This window comes from Colletes latitarsis, chromosome 13, assembly GCF_051014445.1.
Source record: "Colletes latitarsis isolate SP2378_abdomen chromosome 13, iyColLati1, whole genome shotgun sequence".
Taxonomy (NCBI): domain Eukaryota; kingdom Metazoa; phylum Arthropoda; class Insecta; order Hymenoptera; family Colletidae; genus Colletes; species Colletes latitarsis.
In genome coordinates, this window is record NC_135146.1 from 9723507 (window position 1) to 9738117 (window position 14611).

Genomic DNA, 14611 nt, shown 5'->3' on the forward strand with positions numbered 1-14611 from the left:
TTGCATAAAGAAAATACTGTAATATCAATACAAATGCAACAGAAAAATTGTTATAAATGGCAGACTTTTACATATACTTTTACAAGAATGACAAACGTATTTACCTTTCTTTATCGATCTGTTTTGACACACGGATTAGATTACGAGTATAATGTTTTTTCTATCCATTCTTCCATTGTAAACGACGCCGTATTCGTTAATTCAGGATCTCGTTCTCTAAAGATATCTGCAAAAATAAAGTACGTTATTTTGCATAGCAAGTTGAGGCGGGTATAATGTTCTGTTTACTTATCGCTGTACGTACGCTTACCTATCAATGTTTTGAGTCGTACTGCGCACATTATGAAATCATCGAACGTGATCATGCCTTCTTTCGTTCCGTAACGATGTCCAAAAATATTTAAAATATGATTATTAAGTCGATAACCGGCACTATTTAACGCTTGTCGCAATTCGAATGCCCTCAAGGATCCTGACTCGTCTTTGTCGTACAATTTGAAAACCGCCTTAAAATTAAACAGCACTTGTGAAAATTCATTTCAATAATTATTAAACGTACAGTAATTCCCGCTTTAAAGTTACAAGTTTTACACTTGAATAAAATCTTGCACTTAAATTTGTCACTATTTAAATTTTATCGCTTAAAAGGGAAAATAATCGTAACATCTGAAATTAGTAGGCGTTTAGACTGAATGTAATTAACGTACCCTCCATTTTCTTATATCGTTCCATAACGTTCTGAATTCTTCGAACCCAAGTTTCCCAGAATGATCTACATCCAGCATAGCGACCATACTACGGCACACATCTTTACTGAATCCTAGATCGTGTGTTTCTGAAATTAGAAAAATACTTCCAACTGTAACATTCGTTGAAATTCATTGCTTCGTGATGAACGCTCGACCGAAAGTAAATACTTCTGAAATATTAACAGACAATCATAAACTGCAACCGACTCTGACAACAACAAACAGATACAAACACATTGCAAACAGGTACCAATAGACTATACTAATAACAGTATGGTAGCTGCGTAACAGTTCTTCGCATACTGCATTCCAATTTTAATTAATGATGATTTCTAATCTTGTTGTGGCAAGAAAGCATGCAAAGAAATATTCAACTGCAGAGCCGTACTACACTAATGATAAATAAATTAATACGGAAAACTGGATGTAAATAATGATACCTTTTCTCATTGCAAAATCCAAGATTTCTTTCAATTCCATCCAGTCTACTTCCATATCTTCGCCAGCAAGCTTCTTAAAGAATTCCCGAATGTTATCTTCATTTTGGCCTGACTCTGGTTCACCTTGAATCTTAAAAGAGAATAAAATTATTCAAATTCGAGAAAGATAATGCAATAGTATATTGCAAAAGAGAAAACTGTCCCCACATGTATATTAATTTTTAGTACACATAACAGATTTACATTGTACTTCATTTATGGAGAATTTCTTGTACATACACATTACAGCGTGCTGGTTACCGCATCTCCGTTTCCTTGTTTGTTGTCATCTTTAGGATAAATCACCTAAAAGCCAAGCAACGCGAACATGCGAATCGTTACGTTTTGTTAATACGGATCCACTAGCCGTCAATTAGTTTCACGCAGTTCATTGTGAAACGGTTATATATGTATATGCATGATTAGATATATAAGTAATCTACGCAAACACGAGTACACGTTGAAAGCATTATAAAAACCCTGCATATTAATCCTTATATCGATAACCAAAATACGGTTGCTTAATAACCAGGAGACAAGTTTTTCCTAACCTCCTACATCATGCATCGCGTACCACTCTTCCACGAGAGGAAGGCACAGAGTGTTTACAACCCCCACACCTGTTGCAGTCTGCTGACTCACAGGTATTGGTCGAAAACAGTGACGACGATCTGTGACAGCCAATCAGCGGACTACAGCAACAGTGGGGATGTAAACACACTGTGCCTTCTTTCGTGGAAGGACGATACTATTTCCAAAGGTTTTTTTCCAACTATCCAAAAAATGAGAATACACAACGACATTGCGATATTACAACAAAGAAACGGGTACCTCGGTACCCTGTTATTGACGTAAGGATTAAACACATGTTATCAGAGTATGGAATTGGTCCAATATCTTTAGTGTGTATTTTTTTTACGTTAATACGTGTTAATATTGCGAATTAGTTAATTTACCGTGCGAACCGTGCACATATTTAAAGTACATTGATACTACGTGAGAGATATATGTATTGGTGTTTAAGTAGAATGTATTTATGGAGATTTCTTACCCTGTCATCAACTTCTCCAATACAGACTTCTTCGTCATTTTCCCTGGTAAATAGAATTAGAATCTAAATAACGGACTTCCATCGGGCTTAATTCTATCCAAGGAAAGAATCACTTACTCCATGTTGTTCTGATTTTCGGAGAAGATTCGGAGCAGAAATTCAGCTTCCTCGTTTGGCTTGAATGTACATGGGACTATACAATAGACACCAGGCGGGAATTTGAAGCGACGCGTAACTTCTCGTGTATAGTATACTCCCTCCGTGCTCACGATCCGCCCATTGTCTTTGAAAAAATTGAAGTCTAACGGCTTTGGTAGTCGTGCAGGATCCTTCAACTATACATAGAAATCGTTGCAATCATATGCATCTTTATTCTGTTACTAAACTTATTTTTTCATGCATTATTACTGGAATGCGCGCCAATTTATAATCTCTACCTATGCGTCATCTGTCGATAAAAATATAAAACACATATAAGAGAACAGTAGTGGGTGAGTGTGCCACGTTGTGAAAGACGCGTTTGTTCTAAAATATCCTATGTAATAGTGTTCTGTTAAAAACCAAGTATGTATATTTTTTAGCATATATATTAATTTGTTATGACTAGAAGAATTTTTTGTCGACCTCGTTCCTCTTTATAAAACAATTATAAATACTTACATGGTATATTTCGAATCCAATAGCTACGTTTTCTGCGCCCATTCTTCTCTGTGCTCGTCTATTTTTCTGCATCAACGCAACGACTACTGTACACTTACCATCATCTTCGTCCGGATACTCCAACGTAATACGATACTGAGGGTTATGCCAAAATGTTTCTGCGACCCGTTAAAAATTTTTAGTTGGTACTTGATGAAAAGAAACCGGAAAATACGTTAAAACGAAAGAAACGTTTACCTAAATGGTTCTTACAACCTCCAGCCGTAACGCCTCGCACCCATTGGCCGTTCAAGGTGCTCATTTTCCATTTCTTCTTACCAGCGTTTAAATCGTCCTCGGTCAACGAGTCCGGACTTAAATTGCATATATCTAGTTGCGAAAAGTAATGCGTAAAATCTTGAAACGACATCCAAAATTCACCGTCCTCGTTGAAAGTTAAGCCTAATTTCTTCTTTAGATTCTCGGAAACAGATTTCCACTTGGGTGATCTATCGAACGAGAAAAAAAATGGTAACTTTCGATACTCGTCGGAAAATGAAAATATTATGGTTCAAGTTAACCAAGTTGACTTTCCATACACTTTCTGACTAACAAACATTACGAAGGTAAGTTGAACTAGCTATAACATTATAAAATTTCGATGCTGATTATTGGAATTTTCAAGTAACCATTTCTTATCAACATATTTTGGTCGTTTGACTTACTTATCGCTCCACGGACCTTCCCATTCCACCTTATTTCCCCAGGGATTCCTAAGTCTAAGTAGAGGTATCATTTCACAACTACTTGGCATTTGAATGTCCACGTACTTGACGTGTGTAATACTATAAGCATGGCTTCCGACCAGTCCTTGAGGCTTCTTAGCCTCGAATATCCTTGGATCGGACTAAAATAAAAGTACGTTTTATTTATCAGTACATTCGAAGAATTTAGTGATCGTCAGGTCACTGGATTTACCGGTGTAGAACAGCCCATTAACGACTTCCTTTCAAAAGCTTTTAGCAAAATAATGAATAGATCTGGAGGGATTTTCTTCATTTCATAGATTTCCAACACACCGCCCGTAAAGTCTTCCATGGCCTCGCAACATATTCCACCAATCAGCGCCTCGTACGAGCCATGAAGTTTCGCATAAGCTTTCTCTAGGAGAGCACACCAAAACTCGTTCTTCTCCGTTGAATGCAGGTACACTAATTGACCGTCACGAGTAGGTAATCTATCGTCGATCACTACGTCCACCCATCTACCGTATTGCCAGAACCTGTAACCAGATATAAATATTCTGAAACATGAGATTTTTACAATAATCCACCTACAGTCAGGGACAAAAGCAAGTGGACAGATGACGAAAAAGGATATCAATGAAATTTAATCAATATAACATTGCAATTACATGTTTAAGCTTTGTTTAATATTCATCCTTATAGTATATAGGATATTTAAACAACAATTGAAATAAATATTAACAATCGGTGTAAGCTCAAATTAGGTTTAAATAAATAATGAAACTATTACAGAGAGATAGAAGTAAGTGGACACTACCAATAAATACAAATTAATATTTAGTATTGCTACCTTTTGCTGCAATTACTGCCTCTACTCATCGCGGCATACTAGTTGCTCGATTTTCTATGTAATCTTTGTCAATAGTGCCAAATGCTTATTTTAAATTATTAAAAAATTCCATTTTATCAATACCTACCACAAATTCTCTATCGGACTCAAGTGAGGACTTTGTGTTGGCCATTCAAGTAACTTACTACCACGATCACTAAAAAATTTCATACTCTTTTTGGTAACATGTTTTGGATCATTGTCCTGCTGAAGAATAAATTCTTCCAAATTCATTTTTATTGTTGCCTCTTCCTGATTTCTGTTGATTACGCTAATATGCTTATTAGTATTCACAATACCATCAATTCGTACTAAAGTTCCAATCCCATGACATCAAAAACAACCCCACATCATTAATGAACCACCTCTAAATTTAACCGTTGGTGTGATAAATGATTTTTTGTATGTTTCATTTTTCTTTCTCCAGACATTTTGCTACTTCTTCAATTGTCGCATTTCAAATTTTGATTCATCAGATCATACTATGTTTTTCCAGAATGATATCGGGATATTAACGTACTTTTTAGCAAAAGGTAAACGTTTTTTCATGTTCTTTTTATTATTATAAGGTTTACACCTTGCTGTACAAGATTTTAGTCCCACTTTATCTTTGTCTGTGTGTGGTAGTACAACGTTTTCGTTCAGAGTGTCTTAAATTCTCTACAGTATTGTGTACTAAATATGTTTTTCATAGTTTGTTTATCTTACTCTTTGATACTTTATACTTCTGTGCTATAACACGGAAACTTAACCTATCACAACAGTGCGAAAGAATTAAATTACGAAATTGATATGAAATTTCTGCTGTTTTTGGCATTTTATATCAACGCTTAATCTTACTTGTATGACGCCTGAATAAGCACTGAAAAATTTGTTCGATGCCGCAGTGTGTTAACACAACCCTCATATAATGTTTCTATAGAGGGTGTTCTGTCAACCATGGGAACAATTTTAATGAGAGATTTTATAGGCCAAAATAAGACGAAAATCAAGAATACCAATTTGTCGATGGAGACTTCGTTAAAAAGTTATTAACGTTTATAGTTACGCCTGTAGATAGGCAACTTGCGCACAGCTGTGTGCGTGTGATAGTGATTCTCACTCACAAGACTCGCTACTTTAAACGTTAATAACCTTTCAACGAAGCCTCAATCAACAAATTAGTGTTCCTGATTTTCGTCTTATTTTAGCCTCTAGAATCTCCCATTAAAATTTTTCCCAGGGTTGGCCTAACACCCTGTATATTTCTTGTCTCGCAATAATATATCAACTAAGTGTTCATTTACTTTGTCTCTCTGGAATTGGTTGATTTTTGGTTAAACGTAATGTCGGTTTAAATCGATTGTTAATATTTATTTTAAATGTTATTTAAATAATCCGTATACTATAAAGATAAATGTTAAAGCTTAAACCTGTAATCATGATACTATAGTAATTAAATTTCATACTGATATTCATTCTCATCATCCACCCACTTAACTATATAACTAAAAAGTACATGTAAAAATTTTTCAACAGAATATAGAAATCACTCGGAAGTGATAAAATGTTAGAAATCACAATTCAGCACACACGGTTGTTATTCAACAAAAAAATCCGAATGAACCAACGATTCGCGGAAATATTATTTTTATTCAAACGCTGTAGATACCTGAAATGAAAGATACCGAAGTAACATTTTTCAAAGCTCTGGTCCTGTGGCACTACTTGGAAAAATAAATTACTGTCCATAGCTAGATTCGCAATGGCAGCGAGTAACCAACAATCTCCCAATTCACCCTGGTTAATATCGAATCTTGAGAAACTTTTCACAAATAGCTGTGGATTAGGCACGATGTCCTGAAGAAAACCGTTTAAATCGAATATAAAATTCCGTATAAAAACTTCTGGTTGAGAATAAAATGAAGGAACATTCCTAGCAAACGGCCCGTTCACCGATCGGGGTGAGTTATAGGTCATTCGATTCGTCTAATTCAGTACATTATTGATATGCATTTCATTATCTGCGGAAATTCGTTATTTGTTTATAAACTTGTCGTAAAGTTACAGTAAAAAGTAAGGTTAAGTACATTTTTTGACAGGTTCACAGGTAGAAACAAGTGACTATCGTTGCTATGTTCATGTTACAAATTATAAATGATTGATCTAATTTGATAATGGTACATTGTCAAATGGGAATTTGTAGAACGTGTATGCATAAAAATCATTTTTTACGCATAGACTTTTCATGAGTCGATCAGGTAGACAGTATGTGCAGCAACAATTACTCCCCCCCGCAGCCATATAACCCAGACCTACTCAGACAGTACTTATAGTTAGACAGTACATGCAGCAACAGTAAAAAATGTTACCACCCCACAAAATATTAATACTGTTCAAAAAATATGTATATTTTATATAAAATTTATGTAAGTTATTCACTGTCCGAATATTTTTGCGATGTTAAATTTCGACATTCTTGACTTTATCACGTATTTTGCAAAAAACTATGTGTGTGAAATAAATAAAGTTTATGTTTCTACTAACTACAATAAGTGTTTTAATATATTACGAAAAAAACAATTCAATAACACTAGTGTAAACAAATATATAGAGCAATAAACTCGCACACAGCATGGTGTCCGAATATTAATACGAGTCACTGTACATTTTTTGACAGGTTCACAGGCAGAAACAAGTGACTATTGTTACTGTGTTCAAAATGCCAGGTAGTCAAATGTTAATTTGTTAAACATTTATTGAATTAAATTTCTGCTATTTCTGCTAATATTTCATTGAATAAATCACCATTTTACTATTAGGTACATTTACTAAATACATAATGGCTCAGGTATCCAATGAAGTTGCTCTTCTTGAAAATATAAAATATTCATAGTATTATATGTTATAAAAAAGATTAAAAAATGTGTGGCATGCCTCCAAGTGGTTTCAATTTAATTCATGTAAGCATCAGTAATGGGATCTTCAAAAGAAAAAGAAGAGTATAAACACCTCACCGTAAACCATAGTTTACATTTTAAAGACCCAAAAACAGGTGTTCATACAAACACAATTGAAACTACATGGAGGCATAGTAAACATTTTTTGCCTGAATATTGTCGGTCGGTATTTGCAATTTCACACGTTTCTTAATATTTTTTGTAACATATAATACCATAAGTATTTTCTATTTTTAGCAAAAAACATAATTTCATCGGGTATCTGAGCCATTATGTATTTTACAAATCTTACAAGCAGACAAAGGATGATTTATTTAATCAAATATTAAAAGAAATTTCTGAAATTTCTTTTGACTCTGTAGAAAATGTAAATATACCAGATCTAGACGATAATGAAATTTAATAATAAAAAAAAGTCAAATCAACGCGCTACATACAATTGTAATTTATTATATTGTCTACCCGTAATCAGTGTCAGAGGGGGGTGGTAACATTTTTTACTGTTGCTGCATGTACTGTCTAACTATAAGTACTGTCTGAGTAGGTCTGGGTTATATGGCTGGGGGGGGGAGTAATTGTTGCTGCACATACTGTCTACCTGATCGACTCATGAAAAGTCTATGCGTAAAAAAATGATTTTTATGCATACACGTTCTACAAATTCCCATTTGACAATGTACCATTATCAAATTAGATCAATCATTTATAATTTGTAACATGAACATAGCAACGATAGTCACTTGTTTCTACCTGTGAACCTGTCAAAAAATGTACTTAACCTTACTTTTTACTGTAACTTTACGACAAGTTTATAAACAAATAACGAATTTCCGCAGATAATGAAATGCATATCAATAATGTACTGAATTAGACGAATCGAATGACCTATAACTCACCCCGATCGATGAACGGGCCGTTTGCTGGGAATATACCGAATTATTTGAAAATTTTCAAATATTTTTACCTTCGGACGTTTCCATACTATAGATTTGTCAGGACTTTTTGAATAATATAAGGAGGAGTCCGTTGCCGGAAACTCGGGATCTTCGAACAATGTGCGCGTTAAGCAACATATTCGCCTGAGAGTGCCGAAGTCTTGGACACCTGCTCGTGGTAGAAACCCAGATCCTTTTTCTCCTAACTGGAAAAACCCATCATTCCTTTTATTTCTTATAAATAATAATAACAACAACAATAATAACAATAATTAAAGATCTTACGATAGGCTACGTTGTAACAGGATTTTCCAATGAAATTTTTCGTAGTTTTTATGTCCTGATCCTTGCACGATTTCTTAACGTTTACAAATTTTCATTCGGAATTCAAATTTCCTTGTTATGTTAGAAACGTTAATGTCAATGATTTTGGTTATTGCTAGGAGATGATTGCAAAAAGTTTGTTTAATAGATAATAAGAATAAAGCAGAATTCTCCATACCTCGTATGAGCTGTATTTGTTAGTGTTTTACGGTTATCTGGAATGAACGCGTGCGCCCTCTGTGAGACGTAACGCAAATCAATCTAGAAGCGCGACCCCTTAAACTCCAGAAACGTCCTTGCATCGCAAACACCAATTAACTTTAATTGTACCGTCGATAAAATGCACATTCGACAATTATTTCGTTTTTTTTCGTCTAACGAAGCGTACACACAATGTCGTTCCCTACGATTAATACCCATAGTATTATAGCGACATGCCAATACTCACTTTCGGCTTATGTGCTTCCAAACGTACAATTTTTGGTACAACCACTTCCTGTTCCCGTTCGCAAGAAAAGTTGTTCATTGTGTTCTAGTTAGGATCTGACCAACGTGTTTCCAGGATTCTGAAATACTCTTTCCTGTTAGCATTTCGAAACTATGCGGAAATGCAATTTGAAATGCGGAAATGCAATGCAACTTGAACCGCGTCGCAAATTGTGTCGTTAAACCGTCGACGGTGTCTCGCGCGTTCGTCACGCGACGTTGACGCGTACGAAATGATTCAACAGTGTCTACCTGAATATACACCTAGTGGTTACGAATACCTACAGTCAGCCGTAGATGTAGATAAGTAAGTAACGAACTAATTTTTCAAATGAAACTTGTTTCTTACTATGAAAATACATTGTATATTTTTATGCATAACTTTGGATATGGTTTTCTCCGTTTTCATCGATAAAGAATAATGTTTACCTTTTTACTGTTGGCGTGAATAGTTACTAGGTAGTAATTTATAGAATAATTTGTTGTTATTGATATTGTACGGAAGCAGCACTTGTCGCGATACAAACTGAACGATTTTCACTGTATTGTACGACACTATACATACGTATACTTGTATAGTTCACCTACTAGCTGAACTATACATACAGGGCGTTTGGCCAACCGCGGGAAAAATTTTAATGGCGGATTCTAGAGGCCAAAATAAGACGAAAATAAAGAATACTAATTTGTTGATGGAGGCTTCGTTAAAAAGTTATTAACGTTTAAAATTACGGTCAAACTGAATTTTTTTCTCGAAAATGCGCAAGATTTCGGGGATGTGTCTATTCATAAAATATGGTTGTAATTGACCCCGGCAATTGAAACTAATTTTTTCAGAACGATTTGGAATTTTTTAATTTCAATGAAAAATTTGGTTTTCTTTTTGAATTTTTTTATCGAAAATGCGCAAGATTTCAGGGGTATGTCTATTCATAAAAAAAAATTGTAATCGACTTCTACACCTGAAAAAAAATTTTTTTAGAACGATTTGAGATTTTTTAATTTTTGTCGAAAAATTTCATATTTTCTTGAATTTTTTTCTCGAAAATGCGTAGGATTTCAGGGGTATGTCTATCCACAAAAAATGATTGAAATTGACTCATGCGATCAAAAATAATTTTCTCGGAACGATTTGGAATTTTTTAATATCGCCGAAAAATTTGGTTTCCTTTTTGAATTTTTTTATCGAAAATGCGCAAGATTTCAGGGGTATGTCTATTCATAAAAAATAATTGTAATCGACTTCTACAACTGAAAGTAATTTTTTTAGAACGATTTGAGATTTTTTAATTTTTGTCGAAAAATTTCATATTTTCTCGAATTTTTTTCTAGAAAATGGGTAGAATTTCAGGGGTATGTCTATTTACCAAAAATAATTGCAATTGACTCCTGCAACCGAAAATAATTTTTCCAGAGCGATTTGAAATTTTTTTTCTCGACGAAAAATTTAGGCACCTACCCCTTTGTCGATTTTTCTTGAAAATTCGTTTCTAATTTTTAGGAATTTTGATTGTCGCTCTACTGAAAAGTTGTCTAATACTTTTTTGTAGATACCCATGAACTCTACTTCAGAAAAAAGTTTCACTGAAATGTATTCACTATTGCAGGAGTTGCGGCTGTTTGAAAATTGGACAATTTTGATGGTGTTTTTCTCATATTACGAGGTCAAGGAACTACTTTTTCGATATTGTTAAAATTTCTACATATTCTACGCCAAAATACGCGTTGTTTGCCGTTTGAAACATTAAAATCCTCCAATCCGTTCAGAAGTTATGACATTTTAAACATTTGCATGTTTCGGGGGTGCATTTCTGGCTTCAAATTAGATTTTCGGTAAAGAATTTTTTCCTCGAAAGTGCGTAGGATTTCGAAAGTATGTGTAATGACCAAAAATGATCGTAATCCATTTCTACAACCGAAAGTAATTTTTTTACAGCGATTTGAGATTTTTTAATTTTTGTCGAAAAATTTCATATTTTCTCGAATTTTTTTCTAGAAAATGGGTAGAATTTCAGGGGTATGTCTATCCACCAAAAATGATTGAAATTGACTCATGCGATTAAAAATAATTTTCTCGGAACGATTTGGAATTTTTTAATATCGCCGAAAAATTTGGTTTCTTTTTTGAATTTTTTTATCGAAAATGCGCAGGATTTCAGGGGTATGTTTATTCATAAAAAATAATTGTAATCGACTTCTACAACCGAAAAGAATTTTTTTAGAACGATTTGAGATTTTTTAATTTTTGTCGAAAAATTTCATATTTTCTCGAATTTTTTTCTAGAAAATGGGTAGAATTTCAGGGGTATGTCTATCCACCAAAAATGATTGAAATTGACTCATGCGATTAAAAATAATTTTCTCGGAACGATTTGGAATTTTTTAATATCGCCGAAAAATTTGGTTTCCTTTTTGAATTTTTTTATCGAAAATGCGCAGGATTTCAGGGGTATGTCTACTCATAAAAAATAATTATAATCGACTTCTACAACCGAAAAGAATTTTTTTGGAATGATTTGAGATTTTTTAATTTTTGTCGAAAAATTTCATATTTTCTCGAATTTTTTTCTAGAAAATGGGTAGAATTTCAGGGGTATGTCTATTCACGAAAAATAATTGCAATTGAACCCCGCAACCGAAAATAATTTTTCCAGAGCGATTTGAAATTTTTTTTCTCGACGAAAAATTTAGGCACCTACCCCCTTGTCGATTTTTCTTGAAAATTCGTTTCTAATTTTTAGTAATTTTGTTTGTCGCTCTATAGAAAAGTTGTCTAATACTTTTTTGTAGATACCCATGAACTCTACTTCAGAAAAAAGTTTCACTGAAATGTATTCACTATTGCAGGAGTTGCGGCTGTTTGAAAATTGGACAATTTTTATGGTGTTTTGCTCATATTACGAGGTCAAGGAACTACTTTTTCGATATTGTTAAAATTTCTACATATTCTACACCAAAATACGCGTTGTTTGCCGTTTGAAACATTAAAATCCTCCAATCCGTTCAGAAGTTATGACATTTTAAACATTTGCATGTTTCGAAGGTGCATTTCTGGCTTCAAATTAGATTTTCGGTAAAGAATTTTTTCCTCGAAAGTGCGTAGGATTTCGAGAGTATGTGTAATGACCAAAAATGATCGTAATCCATTTCTACAACCGAAAGTAATTTTTTTACAGCGATTTGAAATTTTTTAATTTTGTCGAAATATTTCATATCTTCTTGAATTTTTTTCTCGAAAATGCGTAGGATTTCAGGGGTATGTCTATCCACTAAAAATGATTGAAATTGACTCATGCGATCAAAAATAATTTTCTCGGAACGATTTGGAATTTTTTAATATCGCCGAAAAATTTGGTTTCCTTTTTGAATTTTTTTATCGAAAATGCGTAGGATTTCAGGGGTATGTCTATCCACCAAAAATAATTGCAATTGACACCCGCAACCAAAAATAATTTTTCCAGAGCGATTTGAAATTTTTTTTCTCGACGAAAAATTTAGGCACCTACCCCTTTGTCGATTTTTCTTGAAAATTCGTTTCTAATTTTTAGGAATTTTGTTTGACGCTCTACTGAAAAGTTGTCTAATACTTTTTTGTAGATACCCTCGAACCCTACTTCAGAAAAAAGTTTCACTGAAATATATTCACTATTGCAGGAGTTGTGGCTGTTTGAAAATTGGTCAATTTTTATGGTGTTTTGCTCATATTACGAGGTCAAGGAACTACTTTTTCGATATTGTTAAAATTTCTACATATTCTACACCAAAATACGCGTTGTTTGCCGTATGAAACATTAAAATCCTCCAATCCGTTCAGAAGTTATGACATTTTAAACATTTGCATGTTTCGGGGGTGCATTTCTGGCTTCAAATTAGATTTTCGGTAAAGAATTTTTTTCTTGAAAGTGCGTAGGATTTCGAGGGTATGTGTAATGACCAAAAATGATCGTAATCCATTTCTACAACCGAAAGTAATTTTTTTACAGCGATTTGAAATTTTTTAATTTTGTCGAAATATTTCATATCTTCTTGAATTTTTTTCTCGAAAATGCGTAGGATTTCGGGGATGTGTCTATTCGTAAAATATGGTTGTAATTGACCCCTGCAATTGAAACTAATTTTTTCAGAACGATTTGGAATTTTTTAATTTCAATGAAAAATTTGGTTTTCTTTTTGAATTTTTTTTATCGAAAATGCGCAGGATTTCAGAGGTATGTCTACTCATAAAAAATAATTATAATCGACTTCTACAACCGAAAAGAATTTTTTTGGAATGATTTGAGATTTTTTAATTTTTGTCGAAAAATTTCATATTTTCTCGAAATTTTTTCTAGAAAGTGAGTAGGATTTCGAAGATATGTCTATTCACCAAAAATAATTGGAATTGACCCCTCTAATTGAGTACAATTTTTTTAGTATGATTTGAAATTTTTTAATTTCGTCTAAAAATTTCAATACCTTTTCGAATTTCTTTCTCGAAAGTGAATAGTATTTCGAAGGTATGTCTAATGACCAAAAATGATTGTAATTGACCTTCGCAACCGAAAATAATCTTTCCAGAACGATTTGAAATTTTTGAATTTAATTGTTAATAACTTTTTAACGAAGCCTCCATCAACAAATTACTATTCTTGATTTTCCTTTTATTTTGGCCTCTAGAATCCCCCATTAAAATTTTTCCCAGGGGTGGTCGAACACCCTGTGCATGTACTCTGTTTTCTTACTGCAGTTTCGTAACTCTTTAGTCGCTGTTTTTTGAACATTTATTCGGTACCAAAGACGTTTGTGAAGGCTGAATTTAGTCGAAGCTTTGTTCTTTCTTTTCAGATGCTGATCTTAGAGGAAGCGTCGACAAGTAGAGCGAATAGAAAAGTGAATTTTTACAATGTAATTAACCCATAATAGAAAATATCGAATATTCTGGTAAGTCTTGGTGTACTTTCGGTTATTAATCTTGCTGTTATCGAACTACCGTGAGAATATCCTTCGTACGACCTCGTCGATAATTTCACAATACGCCACGTTACGAGAATCAACGATGCTTTTGCAGAATTTTCTGTCATCGTATCAAAAGCTGGCTGATCGAAACCAGAAACCTTTACCTGACTGTTGCGACCGCGTGGACCCTTCTGCGAAGCTGAAAAGCACGCGATACACTGACCGTTATTTCCTAAAGACAGATACCTGGAAGTAACGTGTCCTTTTTCGAACGACCAACGACGGCGTTGGCGTTGGCGTCGGCGTCGGCGCACGGTGATCCATATCGACAGATTTAGTGAGATTTTACCAAAAAGTAAATTCTTTAGTACTTAATATTAAAGTACAAATATTATTAATATATAGAGGGTGTTCGGTTACCTCAGGGTGAAATTTTAAT

The 14611-nt window shown here is 33.8% G+C and overlaps 1 protein-coding gene across 1 annotated transcript; it reads right to left on the reverse strand.

Moving 5' to 3' along the window:
* LOC143349254 (calpain-A-like) lies at positions 1-14239 on the reverse strand. The gene is made up of 15 exons (XM_076780348.1): positions 13959-14239; positions 9200-9317; positions 8457-8633; positions 6205-6392; positions 3897-4200; positions 3644-3825; positions 3177-3427; positions 2940-3097; positions 2397-2614; positions 2280-2322; positions 1490-1534; positions 1190-1319; positions 708-835; positions 311-506; positions 1-226 (listed from the first exon to the last, which is right to left on the reverse strand). Exons 2-15 carry the CDS (start codon positions 9275-9277, stop codon positions 141-143), a joined length of 2184 nt encoding a protein of 727 aa, XP_076636463.1. The 5' UTR covers positions 9278-9317; positions 13959-14239; the 3' UTR covers positions 1-140.
* Positions 14240-14611: the final 372 nt, after the last annotated feature.